Source organism: Strix uralensis, chromosome 19 (assembly GCF_047716275.1).
Source record: "Strix uralensis isolate ZFMK-TIS-50842 chromosome 19, bStrUra1, whole genome shotgun sequence".
NCBI classification, from domain to species: Eukaryota; Metazoa; Chordata; class Aves; order Strigiformes; family Strigidae; genus Strix; species Strix uralensis.
This window is the reverse complement of record NC_133990.1, coordinates 15,762,833-15,775,635: the sequence shown is the minus strand read 5'-3', so window position 1 is coordinate 15,775,635 and position 12,803 is coordinate 15,762,833. Positions and strand designations below refer to the sequence as shown.

General features: G+C 61.7%; 1 protein-coding gene across 1 annotated transcript in view; it reads left to right on the top strand.

The window, feature by feature from the left end:
* Positions 1–10,392: 10,392 nt before the first annotated feature.
* SDK2 (sidekick cell adhesion molecule 2) overlaps positions 10,393–12,803 on the top strand; it is a 49,156-nt gene continuing 46,745 nt past the window's right edge. The window contains exon 1 of the mRNA XM_074889263.1: positions 10,393–10,617. Within this exon, the coding sequence (XP_074745364.1) occupies positions 10,539–10,617 (79 nt within the window). The 5' untranslated portion in view covers positions 10,393–10,538. The remainder of the gene's footprint in view (positions 10,618–12,803) is intronic.

Genomic DNA, 12,803 nt, shown 5'->3' with positions numbered 1-12,803 from the left:
CGGGCAGGCTGGGAGCCCCGTGTGGCCTCCGTGCCATGGCTGGGGCACCGTTTTCCCCCACCGCTCTGGGTTTGCATTTTTCCACTCTCTTTCAGCGGTGCGAATTTCCCATCGTTCTATTAAAACACACAAGTCACCCCCCACCCCCGGGCCCTGACGCTCACGTCCCCGAGCCCGGCAAATGATTTACGCTGAGATGATGTACAACCTGCTTGCTCATCTAAGTTTGTGCCTAATCCTGTAGCTGGGATGTCTCCGCAGAGAGCTGGCTGGGAGGAGGGGGTTTCCTCGCAGGCTCGCTTTTGCTCTGACCACTGGATCGTGCTGCTCAGGACACGGTTGGGACACTGCAGCAACACTTGAGTGCTGGAGGGGTCTTTTATTTTTTTTTTCTGTGTGCAACACGTGTGTGTCCAGAGCCCCTCGGTGCCTGCGTGCACGTGGGTTGAGCTTTGCCGTACACGTGGCTGCGCATCAGTATTTCTGCGTGTGTGTACTCGCTCTCGCTGTATATATGGGTGCGCGTAGCTTTATGACAACTGAAATGGAAAAGACAATTGGATGTCAAAACCTATCCGAGGAGCCCATTTATACCCACCGACTTTTATGGGATTCCCACTGATTGATTCAGGCCCCATAAAACTTCCCGCAGCAGCTCTCACCCCTCCCGGCCGGCTCTGCCTCTGTTCAATAGATCGACTCCTCCGCCTGCAGCGGGATTTATCCGGCATCCCTGGATGTGCCGATTCTTTCCAGCTCCCTGCCAGAGCCACTCCAGGTTGGCACCTGTGCCACCGTGACTTCCCTCATCAGTCAGGCCGCATCCTGCCCTCGGCCTCTCGCCACGGTTTTCCCGTCTGAGTCACTTTTTTCTCCTTGCAGAGGGGAACTTCACGCTCTGTCTCCAAGTGACAAACCCTCGGTGCCACCGGTCCATTCACCAGCTGCTTCATGCTGTCCCCAAGGGGACAAACCATCTCGACACTGGGCTGCATCCTGCACCAGTGCCACGCGGCACAGCTCCCTGTGCCGAGTGCTGAGGATGCTGCTGCGCTGGAAAGTCCTGGGGGGCTGTTGGCCCCGCCAAGGGCAGGACGTGGCCGTCGGCCCGGGGTGTGCAGCAGGCAGGAGCGGTCTTTTTCCCCGGGGAGGGCACAGCCAGGGACTGGTGTGGGTCACCGTGTGTCACCAGGACTAGTGCGATGCTGGTGCAAATCAGGTGCAGACAGGTACAAGAGCTCGGCACAGCCCGTGGGACTCGTTCAGTGGGTGCTGGGCCAGCACCCATTGCGCCATGCTGGCCCCGTGCGTGTCCTGGAGGAAGGGGATGGGAAGACCTTCCCCGACATCCCCGGAGCTGCTGGAATTTGTCGGAGTGGCTCAGGCAGCAGCTGCCCAGCAGCGCTCTCCTCTCCGTGGCTGAGCACACTGACTTTTTTCCCAGCACTTCCCAGCTTGGCCCCCAGCCGGTTGCTGGCTTCGGTGAGGGCAGGAGGCGGGGGGGAGCGGCTGCAGATGAGCAGCCCTGGCTCCTTCCTCCCGCTCTGCTCCCCTCCCAGCCCTCTCCTCCCCAGCACTCATCCAGCACCGATTAATATTTATACCCCAGGGTGTGCAGTGAGAACTTGGACACAATCAGGACATTGAAATTATTAGATGGCGACAGACAGCGGGTTGCTGTGTCCAACATGGTGGTACCTGTGACACCAGGGAGTGACGGTGGCAGATGAGGGTGACCGGCAGAGTCTGGTCCTCCCGGTCCCTGCAGAGGATGGAGGGCATGCCCAGGACTTCCAAGATTTGGGCTGAAAAGGCATGATGCAGCCTTCCCACCATGCTACCGGCTTTCAGGAGCAAGGGAAGGAGGTTACCCACTGCCCTGCACGGGAGCGCAGCTGGTGAATTGACATTGCATTGCCGTTGTGTTGCTGTTGTATTATCATCGAATTGTTGTCGTGTTGTCATTGTATTATCATTGTGTTGCCATTGCATTGCCATTGTGTTGCCCTTGTGTTGCTGTTGCATTGCCATGGCATAGCTGTTTCATTGCCGTTGCATTGCTGTTGTGTTGCCATTGTGTTGCTGTTGCATTGCCATTGTGTTGCCCTTGTGTTGACGTTGCATTGCTGTTGTGTTGCCATTGTGTTGACATTGCGTTGCTGTTGTGTTGCCATTGTGTTGCCGTTGTATTGCCATTGTGTTGCCCTTGTGTTGACGTTGCATTGCTGTTGTGTTGCCCTTGTGTTGACGTTGCGTTGCTGTTGTGTTGCCCTTGTGTTGCCGTTGTGTTGACGTTGCGTTGCTGTTGTGTTGCCCTTGTGTTGCCATGGCATTGCCATTGTGTTGCCCTTGTGTTGACATTGCGTTGCTGTTGTGTTGCCATTGTGTTGCCGTTGCGTTGCCGTTGCGTTACCATTGCACTGCTGTTGTGTTACTGTTGTGTTACAGTTGCGTTACCGCTGCATCGCTGTAACATCACTGGAGCGTTTCCACCCATCCCCCTGGCGTTGCCCAGCCCCGCACCCAGCCCAGCCCCGGGCGCACACCAGGTTCCCAGGGGCTCCCCCCAGACCTTTCTCCCGGGGCCGAAGGCGCAGAGGCCTCTTCTCCTGCTGTTTCTCCCTTGTTGCAGCAAAACCCAGCCGAGGAGGGGGCGCAGGGCTGGGCAGCTCCGTGCATTGAGCTTGGGAAGCCGAGGGCTGCCCAGTACATCGCTCTGCTCCCAGTACAGCGTGTTCCCGGTGTCACGGGAAGGGCAGGCACACGCCGGCTCCATCACGGCAGCGCACCTCGCAGGGCGACGTGTTCCCACCCCCTTTTTATAAAAAGCGCTGCTCCTGTAATAAAGAATTTAATAACCCGCTGTGCCTGTGTGGATAGAAAACTCATTTGTTTAATAGGCAGCAGTTTGGCTTTGTCATGTTCATTTAGTTTTTAATGACGCACAGTTGTGCCAATATTGATTTTAGCTTATAGGGACTCAAAAAATTTACTATCTGGAATTATCTGAAATGTAGCCGTTTTATCTGGCAGGCAGGAAGACGGAGCTCTGCCCGCCTTGCTCCCGGCCGGCGCGGCGGCGGCACAAACCATTCGCGAAGGCTCCACGTGACCCCGCGTCGGTGCCCGCCTCACCCACGGCGCGTGGCGGCAGCCGGCGTCACCGCGCCAGACCTCACCCGGCTGAGCTCCCCCAGGCACGTGGGGAAACTGAGGCACGGGGCGTGCTGGGGGGGTGCCCCCAAGCCAAGCTTTGCGTGCGAGCTTGGGCCGGGAGCTGGGCCCAGAGGTTGGGTCTCTCCGGCTGGGCCCCGTGAGGCCGTTGGGTGTGGGAAGGAGCGTGTCGGTGGAGCAGCCGCGCAGCACAGACGTGACCCCCCCACTCCGCCAAACGGCCTCCGCTCCCTTCGCTAGTGACTCGGCAGCTCTGGTGCACCCCGGGCGCCCCTGCACAGGGTGACAATTCACAGCAAATCCCATCGGCCGCCCCTCGTTAAGCGTAATTACTCGGCAGGAACCAGCCGGAATCCATTTCCCGAGCATCTGCGCGCTCCCTGGCCCCCGGCAACCCCCCGGGTAATGCGGGGTGATGCTCGGGGTGCCGTGACCCCCCCATCCCTGGGAGCAGCACAGCAAACCCCACAGGTCCGGTGGGCTCGGCGTGGGGAGGGGGGTGGGCAGGGGTTCCCCCGCAGTCCCGATCCCAACCCGATTTTTTGCCCATGAGCGTGGAATAATTCACTTCCAGGTTTTGCTGCTGCTAACAGGATTGATTGAGGAACTGGTGATTACATCTCCCTAAAATGCCCCTGGGGCTTGGCGGGAACAGAAGCGGGGGAGCAGATGGTTGTTGTTTGGGGGGCACAGGCTCTGGGAGCTGTGTATCCCCCTCCCCAGGTCCCCGCTTGCGCCCACTCCCCTTTGCTGATTCGGCAGCCGCCTCTGCCAGGCACCGGCGATCGCCCGCGCAGCCTGTGCTCGGTGTTATTCATTATCCAAATCTGTAAATATTTATTATTTCTCCTATTATTAACCATTATTTATCACCTCACCCTGTAGTGCTGGAAATCAGTGCAGCACCTGAAGCGTCCTGTGCTGGGAAACTGGGGGATGGAGACCCCCAGCGACGTGCCAGGCTGGAGCACCGAGGCCGGGGCTGAGCGGGCATGGATGTGGGGGGCAAGGATGTGGAGGGGGGGTTCAGCCTCCTGCCACCTTCCTGAGGGCCCTGGGGAGCAGCCGGACACTTTAGGGGTGTCTCTGTGCCTTCCCTACCCTTGTCCCAGGCAGGGGCCTGATCCTGCAGGCAGGGCTGGCATCCACCCCCTGCACACACCTGGAGGGGTTTAAGCTGCAGGTGGATTAAATCCGCTGGCTTAATGCAGAAGTGTTAAATGAGCCCGATCTGGCACAGCTGGGGTGAGGGTTGGGGTTTTTTTGTGTTGTTGCCTTGAAATGTTGGTGCTGCCCAGCCCTGTGCTGGGGTAGGGGGATGCTGGAGCCAGCTGGGAAGGAGCAGGAGGGAGCTGGCCCTTTCCAACAGGGATGAGCCCCAAGTGATGCCCGTTGGGGACTGGTAAGATGGACTTTAGGATCTGCTGCTCTTGTGAGGTTCTGCTCAGAGGCACCCTGGGCTGTGGGGTGTGAGCAGGGCCGTGGCAGGTACACGTGTGCTTGTGAGTGTTTCAGTGCGGTGGGTGCAAAGGCAGAGGTGTTGGGGAGAGCATGAGCAGATGGGAGATGTGATCCCAGAAACTGAGCTGCTCTCTGCCCACATCCTTTGCTTTTGGGTCTGGAGTGTCCAGAAAAAAAAAAAAAATCCTTTTCTGAGCAGCAAATACTGAGGCATGTGGGGAGCTTGGGATCAGAAATGTGCTTATTGCAAATGCTCTGGCTGAGGGGAGTGGAGCTGGGGGGGGGTCCTGGCACTCCAGCCTGGCCCTGGCTGGCATGTGGGGCTCAGCAGTGAGTGCCTTTAAAACCTCAACTCCTGGAAGTGTGTGATTAAGTGAGAGTCTTGGATCTGGCCCCTAGCAAACCTGGCTGGTCCCCAGCTGCTGTTCTCCAGAAATGCTCAGGAAGGTGGCCTTTAAATGTTAAGAAATCATGTTAAAGTGAGCCAGAGCTTTAGTTTAAATTTTTAATCTCCTGATTTAAAAATCAGCCTTGAGGTCTGGGCTGTTGGCAGGGGGCTGGTCCTGCTGAGCTGGTGTTTCTGTGCTGGTGGTCTCGGGGTGTGGGGCCAGCGCCGAGCTCGCTGCCATGAAGCCGGCAGTCACACCTTTACCCCGCCAGCACACAGCGCAGCCAGCTTTCCCTGCGGCCCATCCCGGGGGCTCCTCTCGGCTCTTTCCAGCTGACAGAAAAGACAAAACTCAGCTTTGCAGGGTGGTGGAGGAGCATTTGGTATGTCCAAGAGCTGTGAGGCTCCCAGTCCTGTGGTTGTGGCTTTGGGTTGTTTTACTTCCAGAAATGTTTCTGCTCCCCGGTACCTGTGGCCTCCAAGATGCTCTGGAGGAGGATTTATCAGTGCGAGCCCCCAGCTGAGGAAGGGCCGTGGGTCTGCAGCAGCAGGAATGGTGTTTCCCCGCCTCTCCTGGAGCAGCATGCGGGAGTTTTTGGTCCCATCCAGCTGGGACCCCCAACCTCCTGCTTTTTGCCTGGGGGAGAGGCCCCCCCCCAGCCACCACCGGTGCGAGCAGCTCTCGCTGCGCTGCCCTGAGCTCCTCCGCAGAGCGGCCGCGCTGCGGGAAGGCTGATAAAAGCTTCGTGCTGGAGCAAAGGCTCCTGTTCAGCTTCCCCGGCGGAGGCCGGCTGCTGGGATTAATGCCTCCTCTCCGCTCGCCGGCGGAGGGGAAGGTGTGCAGCCTGTCTCGGGGTGCTCAATTAGAGGTGGTTTAGAGCAGGAGAAAAGAGCTTTAACGCCAGCACTGTCTCCACACGGCAGCGGGTTTGGGAGTCCCCAGCCTGGTGGTGCTGCATGTGCCAAACCTTTGTGTTTTGAGGGGGAATGAGGGGCGGTTGGGCTTGGTGGAGACGGGGCTGAGAGCCCCCGTTCCCCATGTCCCACCCCAGGGAGGTGGGAGCACTGGGCAGGGCTGGGGGGAAACCCCTCGGGCTCGGCGAGTGTTGCTTGTGGGGTGATGCTCACGGTGCTGCTGGTGGCACTGTGGGCCCCAGTGAGGGGGTCTGGGGAGAGTTGGGGCTGCTCGGGTCCCCCTGCTCTGCTCCAGCAGCTCATTAGGTACTTGGACCCATCTGATGGGGACTGGTGGGTGCAGAGGTGGAACAGAGTCGTGGCAGCTACGGGCAAGTCTCCCTGGGAAGTCTCTGGCCCTTCTTGGCTTGTTCCCAAACTGCTGCTCTCCAGGGAGAGAGCCCGATCCTGCTCGGAAGTGGGCCTCCCATAACCACAGCTGGGGAGATGCTGTTCCTCTGCCAGCTCGGAGCCCCCCCAGCTCTGCAGCCCCAGCACCAAGCGTGGTCTCGCTCTGGGCTTGAAGGAAGATTTTAATTAGGCCAAGATACCCCAAGGAGCAAATGCTGGGGGAGAGCTCTGGGCTGGGAAGAGGAGCAGCGCTGGAAGGAAGGAGAGGGCTTGCTCCTGTTGCTGTTCCTTCTCTCGGTATTTTTTTTTTTTTTTTTTAGACATCAAATATTTAAGATGTTTCTGTTCCAAGCTGGTTTGGAGGCTCCTCGCACAGCATCCGAGGGCAGCGTGGAGCGCTGTTCGATGCCCTTCAAGGGGAGGGAGCCTCAACCCTGCCGAAAACAAAGCGTCTGCCTGTGTGTGGCCCTGCCTGGGGGTGGGGAGGGTCCCCAGGGGTGTGCGAGGGCTGTGTCTCACCCTGTGCTGCAGGTGCTCTCGGGGTGGGGGGAGAGGGGACCTGTCCTAAACCCAGGTTTAAAAAGAGGAGTTAAGAGATCGCAAAGGCTGCTTGTGGCCTCCAGCACTACCCTGAATTAAGCCTTCCAGGAGAGCAGATGCTTCTGAAGAAATTAAAATGCCCCTTCCAATTTTAATTACAAAAAAAGTATTGGGGGGCCTTGCTGCAGCCAGTCAATTATCCTCACCATTACAAACGTGCCAGACTTATCCAGACTAGCAATAAGGTGCTTCAGCTTCTGCCCATGGGAGCTTGTTATACCTCCGTCTGCGAGGCTGCAGAGCCTCCGTTATCCAATTTCTCATCCTCACACCGGCGCTGACAACCTGTGGTTACATCTACCTCCTCTCCCCTTTGATAGTGGAGAAGGACCGAGCTCCCGGAGTCTCTCACTCCCAGGCAGCGCTTCTGACCTCACCTCTCCTCGCGTTTCCTGGCCCCTTGCTGGAGCAGGGAGCTCGGAGGGGGCACGGTGCTCCCCGTGGGATGCTGCTCCTGTGCTCAGGGAGCTGCTGAGAGTGAGCCGGTGCCTCTCCCAAGAAGACAAGGGATGCTGAGGACAGCTAAAGGAAGCTCTTGGCTGTTGTCCTGCAGCTTTTGGATAATGCTGACGGTCCCCAAAGCGCCTGACATCCCAGCAAAGACTTTTACATTTCAAATAAAACCTTGATCTTTTTTTGGAACTTGCCTTGGTTTCAGACAAGGGTTTTTAATTCAAGCCCAGCAACGTATTTTGGGTTTGACTTTGATGCGCCCTCTTCAAGCAGGAGGCAAAATAACAGCTTTCAAATCTACAAATAGGCCCGAGGCGGCTTTCTGCTGCCCGCGGGGCCGGCGCGGCGGCTGCGCAAGGCGAACCCCTCATTAGCCGAGGTCTCCAGCAGCAGCTGGTGAACGTGCTGCTGCTGTTGGGGGCTGGAGACACCCCCCCCCCTGCTCCGGGAGGTCCGGGATTTCTAGAGAGGAGCTCCAAAACCCCAACCCTGATGAGCAGTTGGAGACCTCGTGAGTCTTCATCCCTTCCAGAAGAGTCTTGGAGAGGCGAGAGTCACACAGCGCGGCTCGCAGCCGCTCCGTGTGCGCGTGCCGTCGGGATTCCTGGTGTAATTACGAGTGATGCTGCCCCTAATCGTAGCTCAGGGTTGGGATTCTCCATCAGCCGTGGGATGTTGCTGGAGGATTGGGCCAAAACTCAAGGGAGATGGAGAGGTGGGGCTGCCCTATGTGGGGCAGGGGTGACCCAGCAGCACCTGGGGGCCACCTGGGTGTCACAGGTGACAATGTGGGTGTCACCAGAGCCCGCTGCCCTCTCCAATCCCCGGGATGTGTCAGCGTTGTACAGGGCGGCTCGAGGCTTTTCCAACCCACTCCCGGAGGCAGCTGTGGTGCTACGTGCTGGAACTTGCTCCTGCTTGGCTGGATCTGGGCAGGGGAGAGCTGGCACGGAGTGGGCAGGGCTGGGGGGGAGGACGGGCTCTGGTGGGAGCGTTGCTGCGTGATCAAAAACCAACCAGTCTGCCCGGGTGACTGTGGGGGAACCAGGTACCTGTGCAAGTGGGTAATAAACGGCTCACACCTCGGCAAGATTAATTGTAATAACCGTAAATCAGTGCAGGCACCAGGAGCAGGCGCTGAATTTATGGCCCTGGAGACAGGAATTCCTGTTCTTTATGGAACAAAGCCCTGATCCTGCAGGGGCTGGGGAGCGTGCTGAGTATTATTGTGGCTGCTCCCCGCTGCAGCAGAGCAGGGTCCGAGCCCACGGCAGCGGGCTGAGCTCCCCCCTGCCAGGGCAGCTTCAATCCCTCTCTGCTTGTTCCAGCCTGTACTGGGAACCACCTCCTCGAGGGGCGAGCCAGGATTGCAGCCTCCCACAGCACATCGATCCCAGTCATCCCTCGGTTGAGAATGCCAGCCACGGAGCTGATTAATGCCGGGGTGGGCAAGTGCTGGGTTATTGTTCAGTCTCTCTTCAAGAGGTCGATGGGAAATTTGGCAGGAGCTCTCCAAACCTGCAACGTGCAGACCGGCGTTGTGTGCGTGTCCCCCCCACCCCAAGGCCTGCGTGTGTATAATGAAGTGGAAACACGCACACATGGGTGCCTGGGCACGAACACACGCGGTTGTGTCGACGCGCTCCCTCCGTCCCTGCCCTGAGCTGACCCGGCCGTGCTAGGCCTGGCTTTGGGCTGATCCGCTCACGCTTCCACTTCCCCCTGATCCCTGCAGGTCTCCCGGCTCAGAGGTACGGCCGGGGCTCAGGACGCTGGTGCAGCGCCCGGGGTGGCCGGTTCCTTCCGCACAGACGGTGCAGGGGGTCCTCGGGCGTTAACACGCGGCGGAGCCGTGGCCCAGCCGCTCGCCCCCAGCCCAGGCCAGGCGCGGCGGGAAGCCCAGACATCTCTGAGGGATGCACCTTCGAGGCCTGATCCTGACGGGGGGAGCGGGGCTGGCAGAGCGGCAGGATCAGCCCTGAAGAGGTGCTGCTGCCTCATCTCGGGGGTGAGAGCTTTGATTTTTTTTTTTTTTTTGAAGAAAAAGCCTCAAAATGTTTGCTTTGGGGATCCCGCGGTGATGAGTTGTGCTTTTGAGCTACCTCTGGGAGCGGGGGGGGCACGCTGTGTCCCCTTTGTGTCCCCTTCCAAGGGACTGGGGGTTGATGCTTTGAGCGCTGTGGGGGCGGCGCGGAGGGGCTCTGGGGAGAGGCGAAAACTGCGGGGGGGGAGCTGCTGCTTCCACAGCCGGGGACAGCGGGGGGGGGGGGACGACGACACAGACACCCCCTCCCCGCTCCGCACGAACTGGGGGCGGTGGGGGGGGATGCGCCCTCTCCTCTCCCTCCCTCCCCGCCGCTCCGTGCGCACCCGGTCGCGGCCGCTGGGTAGCGCTCGGAGCCGCGTTGTCTCCCCGCCTCCCCGTTCGGGCTGGCCCCCCCCCCTCGGCGTCCGTCCGCCCCCCCTCCCTCCCCGGCTCCGCCGAGCCGCGCAGGAGGAGCCGGCAGCCGGTCGGAGCTCCGAGAGGGGACGTGCGCGGCACCGCCTGCCCCCCCCCCCCTCCCCGCCGCCGCTGGCTCCGAGCGGGACCCCGCACCGCCGCCGCACTTTCCCCGCTTCCTCACGGGGGGGGGAGAAGCGCCCCCCCCCCCCCGTCTCCAGGAGCCACCGAGGCGGGGATGTCCCCAGGCAGGAGCTGAGCGCTGGGGAGGGGCCACCCCCCCCCCGCCCCCGGACCCCAAACTTTTCAGCGGCTGCGGTGCGCTCGGCTCCGGGAGGCGGCGGGGGCACGGCCGCCCCCCCCCCGCTCCTTGGTGCCTGGGGGGGGGCAGCCCTGCGCTTCCCGTCCCCTTCCCTGGGGAGGGGCTCGGCTGCCGGCCCCGCTCTGGATTTGGGGGTCCCGGCTCCGCACGTCCCCCGGGAAGTTGCACATGGTGGGGAGCTGCCTGCGGATCCCCCCCCCCCCCCAAACGCCCCACCAGGAGCTTTTCACCCCATCGTCTTCGCCTTCCCCCCCCCCCAGTCGTCTTCGCCCTGAGCAGCGCTGCTGCGGGGGGCCCCGAGGACACCCCGGTTTCCAGCCAGCAGCGGGGACAGTCGCCGCAGCCACCCGGATTATAAAGTCGGGGAAGTTGCCCCCCCCCAGCTCGGCGGAGCCATGGCCCGGCTCGGGAGCTGGGGGCTGCTGTGCTTCGTGGTGCTCGCCCTGCCCGGCCCCCCGGGAGCCGGCGCCCAAGGTAAGGGGGTGCAAAGGGGGATGGGGGGCACCCTCCAGCTCCGATTTGGATGCTGGGGATGGACCGTGGAGGGTTTGGGGGGGTCCCGGCGCAGCTCCCCTCAACCGAGCCCCCACTCTCCCGGGCCGGGGAAGCTTTGTGCCAGCCGGGGGGGGGGTGGGGACCGAGACGGCCCCGGAGGTTCTGCTGAAGGGGGGGGGGGCACAGCATCGGTGGCGTTTGAGGAGCCCCCGCTCCCCGGAGCTGGCGCCCGCCGGTGCTGAGCACAGCGCGGTGCCCGGGGGGGCTCGGCGGGGGCGAGCAGCACGGCTCTGCTCTGCCTCCTCCTTCCCCCTGCCCCATAACTGCCCCCAGGATGGGATGGGGGGGGTGTGGAAATGTTGCTCTGAGCATGGGGTAGAGTCTGCCCTGGACCGCTCCCGGGAGGTTGAGCATCCCCCGGGGATGGCGGGGGGGGTGAAGGCCCCCATTTCACCCCCTCCCGGGGGACCCCCATTGCACCACAAGACCTGGGGCGCAAGTTTGGGGAGCTCCCGGGGACCCGCTCTCACCCTGCTGTTGGTCTCATCGCCCTCCAGCTGACTGGGCAGGGGGCTGGGGCTGGGAGGGGGCTGCACCCTGAGCCCCCGTGGGTGCCCGGGGCTCCCTGCGCACCCAGCCGGCTCTTGGGGTGAGGCAGGGCGAGCCCTTCCTCTGCTCCTCGCCCCCGGGGCTCTGCCACAGCACACTCTGGTTTTAGCTGTTCCCGACAGGGATGTAGAAATAGTTTGTGGCCCTTTGGGGTGCAGAGATGCCGGGGGGGGCCCTGGGGTCCCGTCCCCTCCCGGCTGGCAGGGCTGCAGCACGGCCGCCTCCATCCCCGCCGCTTAGACCAAGCGGATCCAGGCTGGAAAATAAAAAGGAGGGGGGGGCACAGTGGGGCGTAGTGCTGGGGGTTCTCGCCCGCGACATTTCTTGCCCTTGTTTGTGGCAGCAAGTGGAGCCAGAAATCCCCGTGCGCTCCCGTCCTCCCGCTTCCCCCTGAGCCTCCCCCAGCACTGCTATAATTTCTCAGTAATTAAGTTCAGAACATAACATCTAAAGCGGCAGTATATTATCCGGGCAGGCCCTGTGTGGGGAGCTGTGAAGGTCTCTTTGATTGATTCACTCCCTTGCCGAGTTTCTCTTCTCCTGGCTGGCATCTCCGGCCGGCGGGTCCCCAACGCTCCGTTTGTTCCCCGCCCGTGGGACGGGCTCCTGGTGTGACCGAATCTCCTTCCGTTTGTCCGGGGGGCTGCGGGGTCTCGCCGTGGAGTGGGGGAGATGTGGGGCTGTCAGCGCTTCGGCCCCCTCGAGGGGCAGGGAAGGGGCTTCGCTCCCCTCTCCGGGTGCGGGAGCCAAGCGTTGCGGCTTGGGCTGGCTGTGGCGCGCGTCACGTCCTCGCGGGCGGCGTGACATTGCTGGGTGCCGGTGGCTGGTAGCCACGGGTGAGCGTGGCTGCCTGCGATGGAGTCGCAGTGGGGGGAGCATCGCCAAAGCCTGGCGTGTGCCCGTGTCCGCAGCCAGGGACACGCTGGCAGGGTCACCTCCCCCGGCGTGCGGTGCCCGGCATGCGGTGGCCGCCGACGCTCGCCGCTGCGGCTCATTGGGGCCAACCGGGTGTTGTTGGAGCCGGTGAAGGAGCTTCCCCGGTGCGGGTGGGATGCCCGGCTTCGGCCTCCGGCTCAACCCCGCGTGGGCATCCCCGCAGGGCCGGCGGCGGGCGCGGAGGCCGGCGGCGCTTTGTGCCGGTGCTATTGATTCGGGCAACTGAAGAAAATGGGATCAATAGGAAAGGGAAGGAGGAGGGGACGGCGCGAGACCTCCCCGGCCGGGGTGTGGGGGCTCCCCGGGTGCAGGATGAAACGCTTTAATACCTGCCGTTGGTAAAACAAAGGCCCTGCGCTGCTGGGGAGAGAGGGGATGGAAGTTTAATTACGGCCCGTCTGTGCTGTGTAATTATTAATTATCCACGGCAAAAAATAACTTATTGATTAGGAGCCTCACGCTAATTACCCGGAGCCGAATGCGGTGCTGGGTGGAAGGCTAATCAGTCAGCGCCGCCCGGGCGGGAGCTGTGTCGCAGTGCGACCTGTGCCGATGCTGGTGCCATGGCCGGGGGGGGCTGTGCCATGGTCGGGGGGCCACGGGCAGCCCGCTGCTGCCAG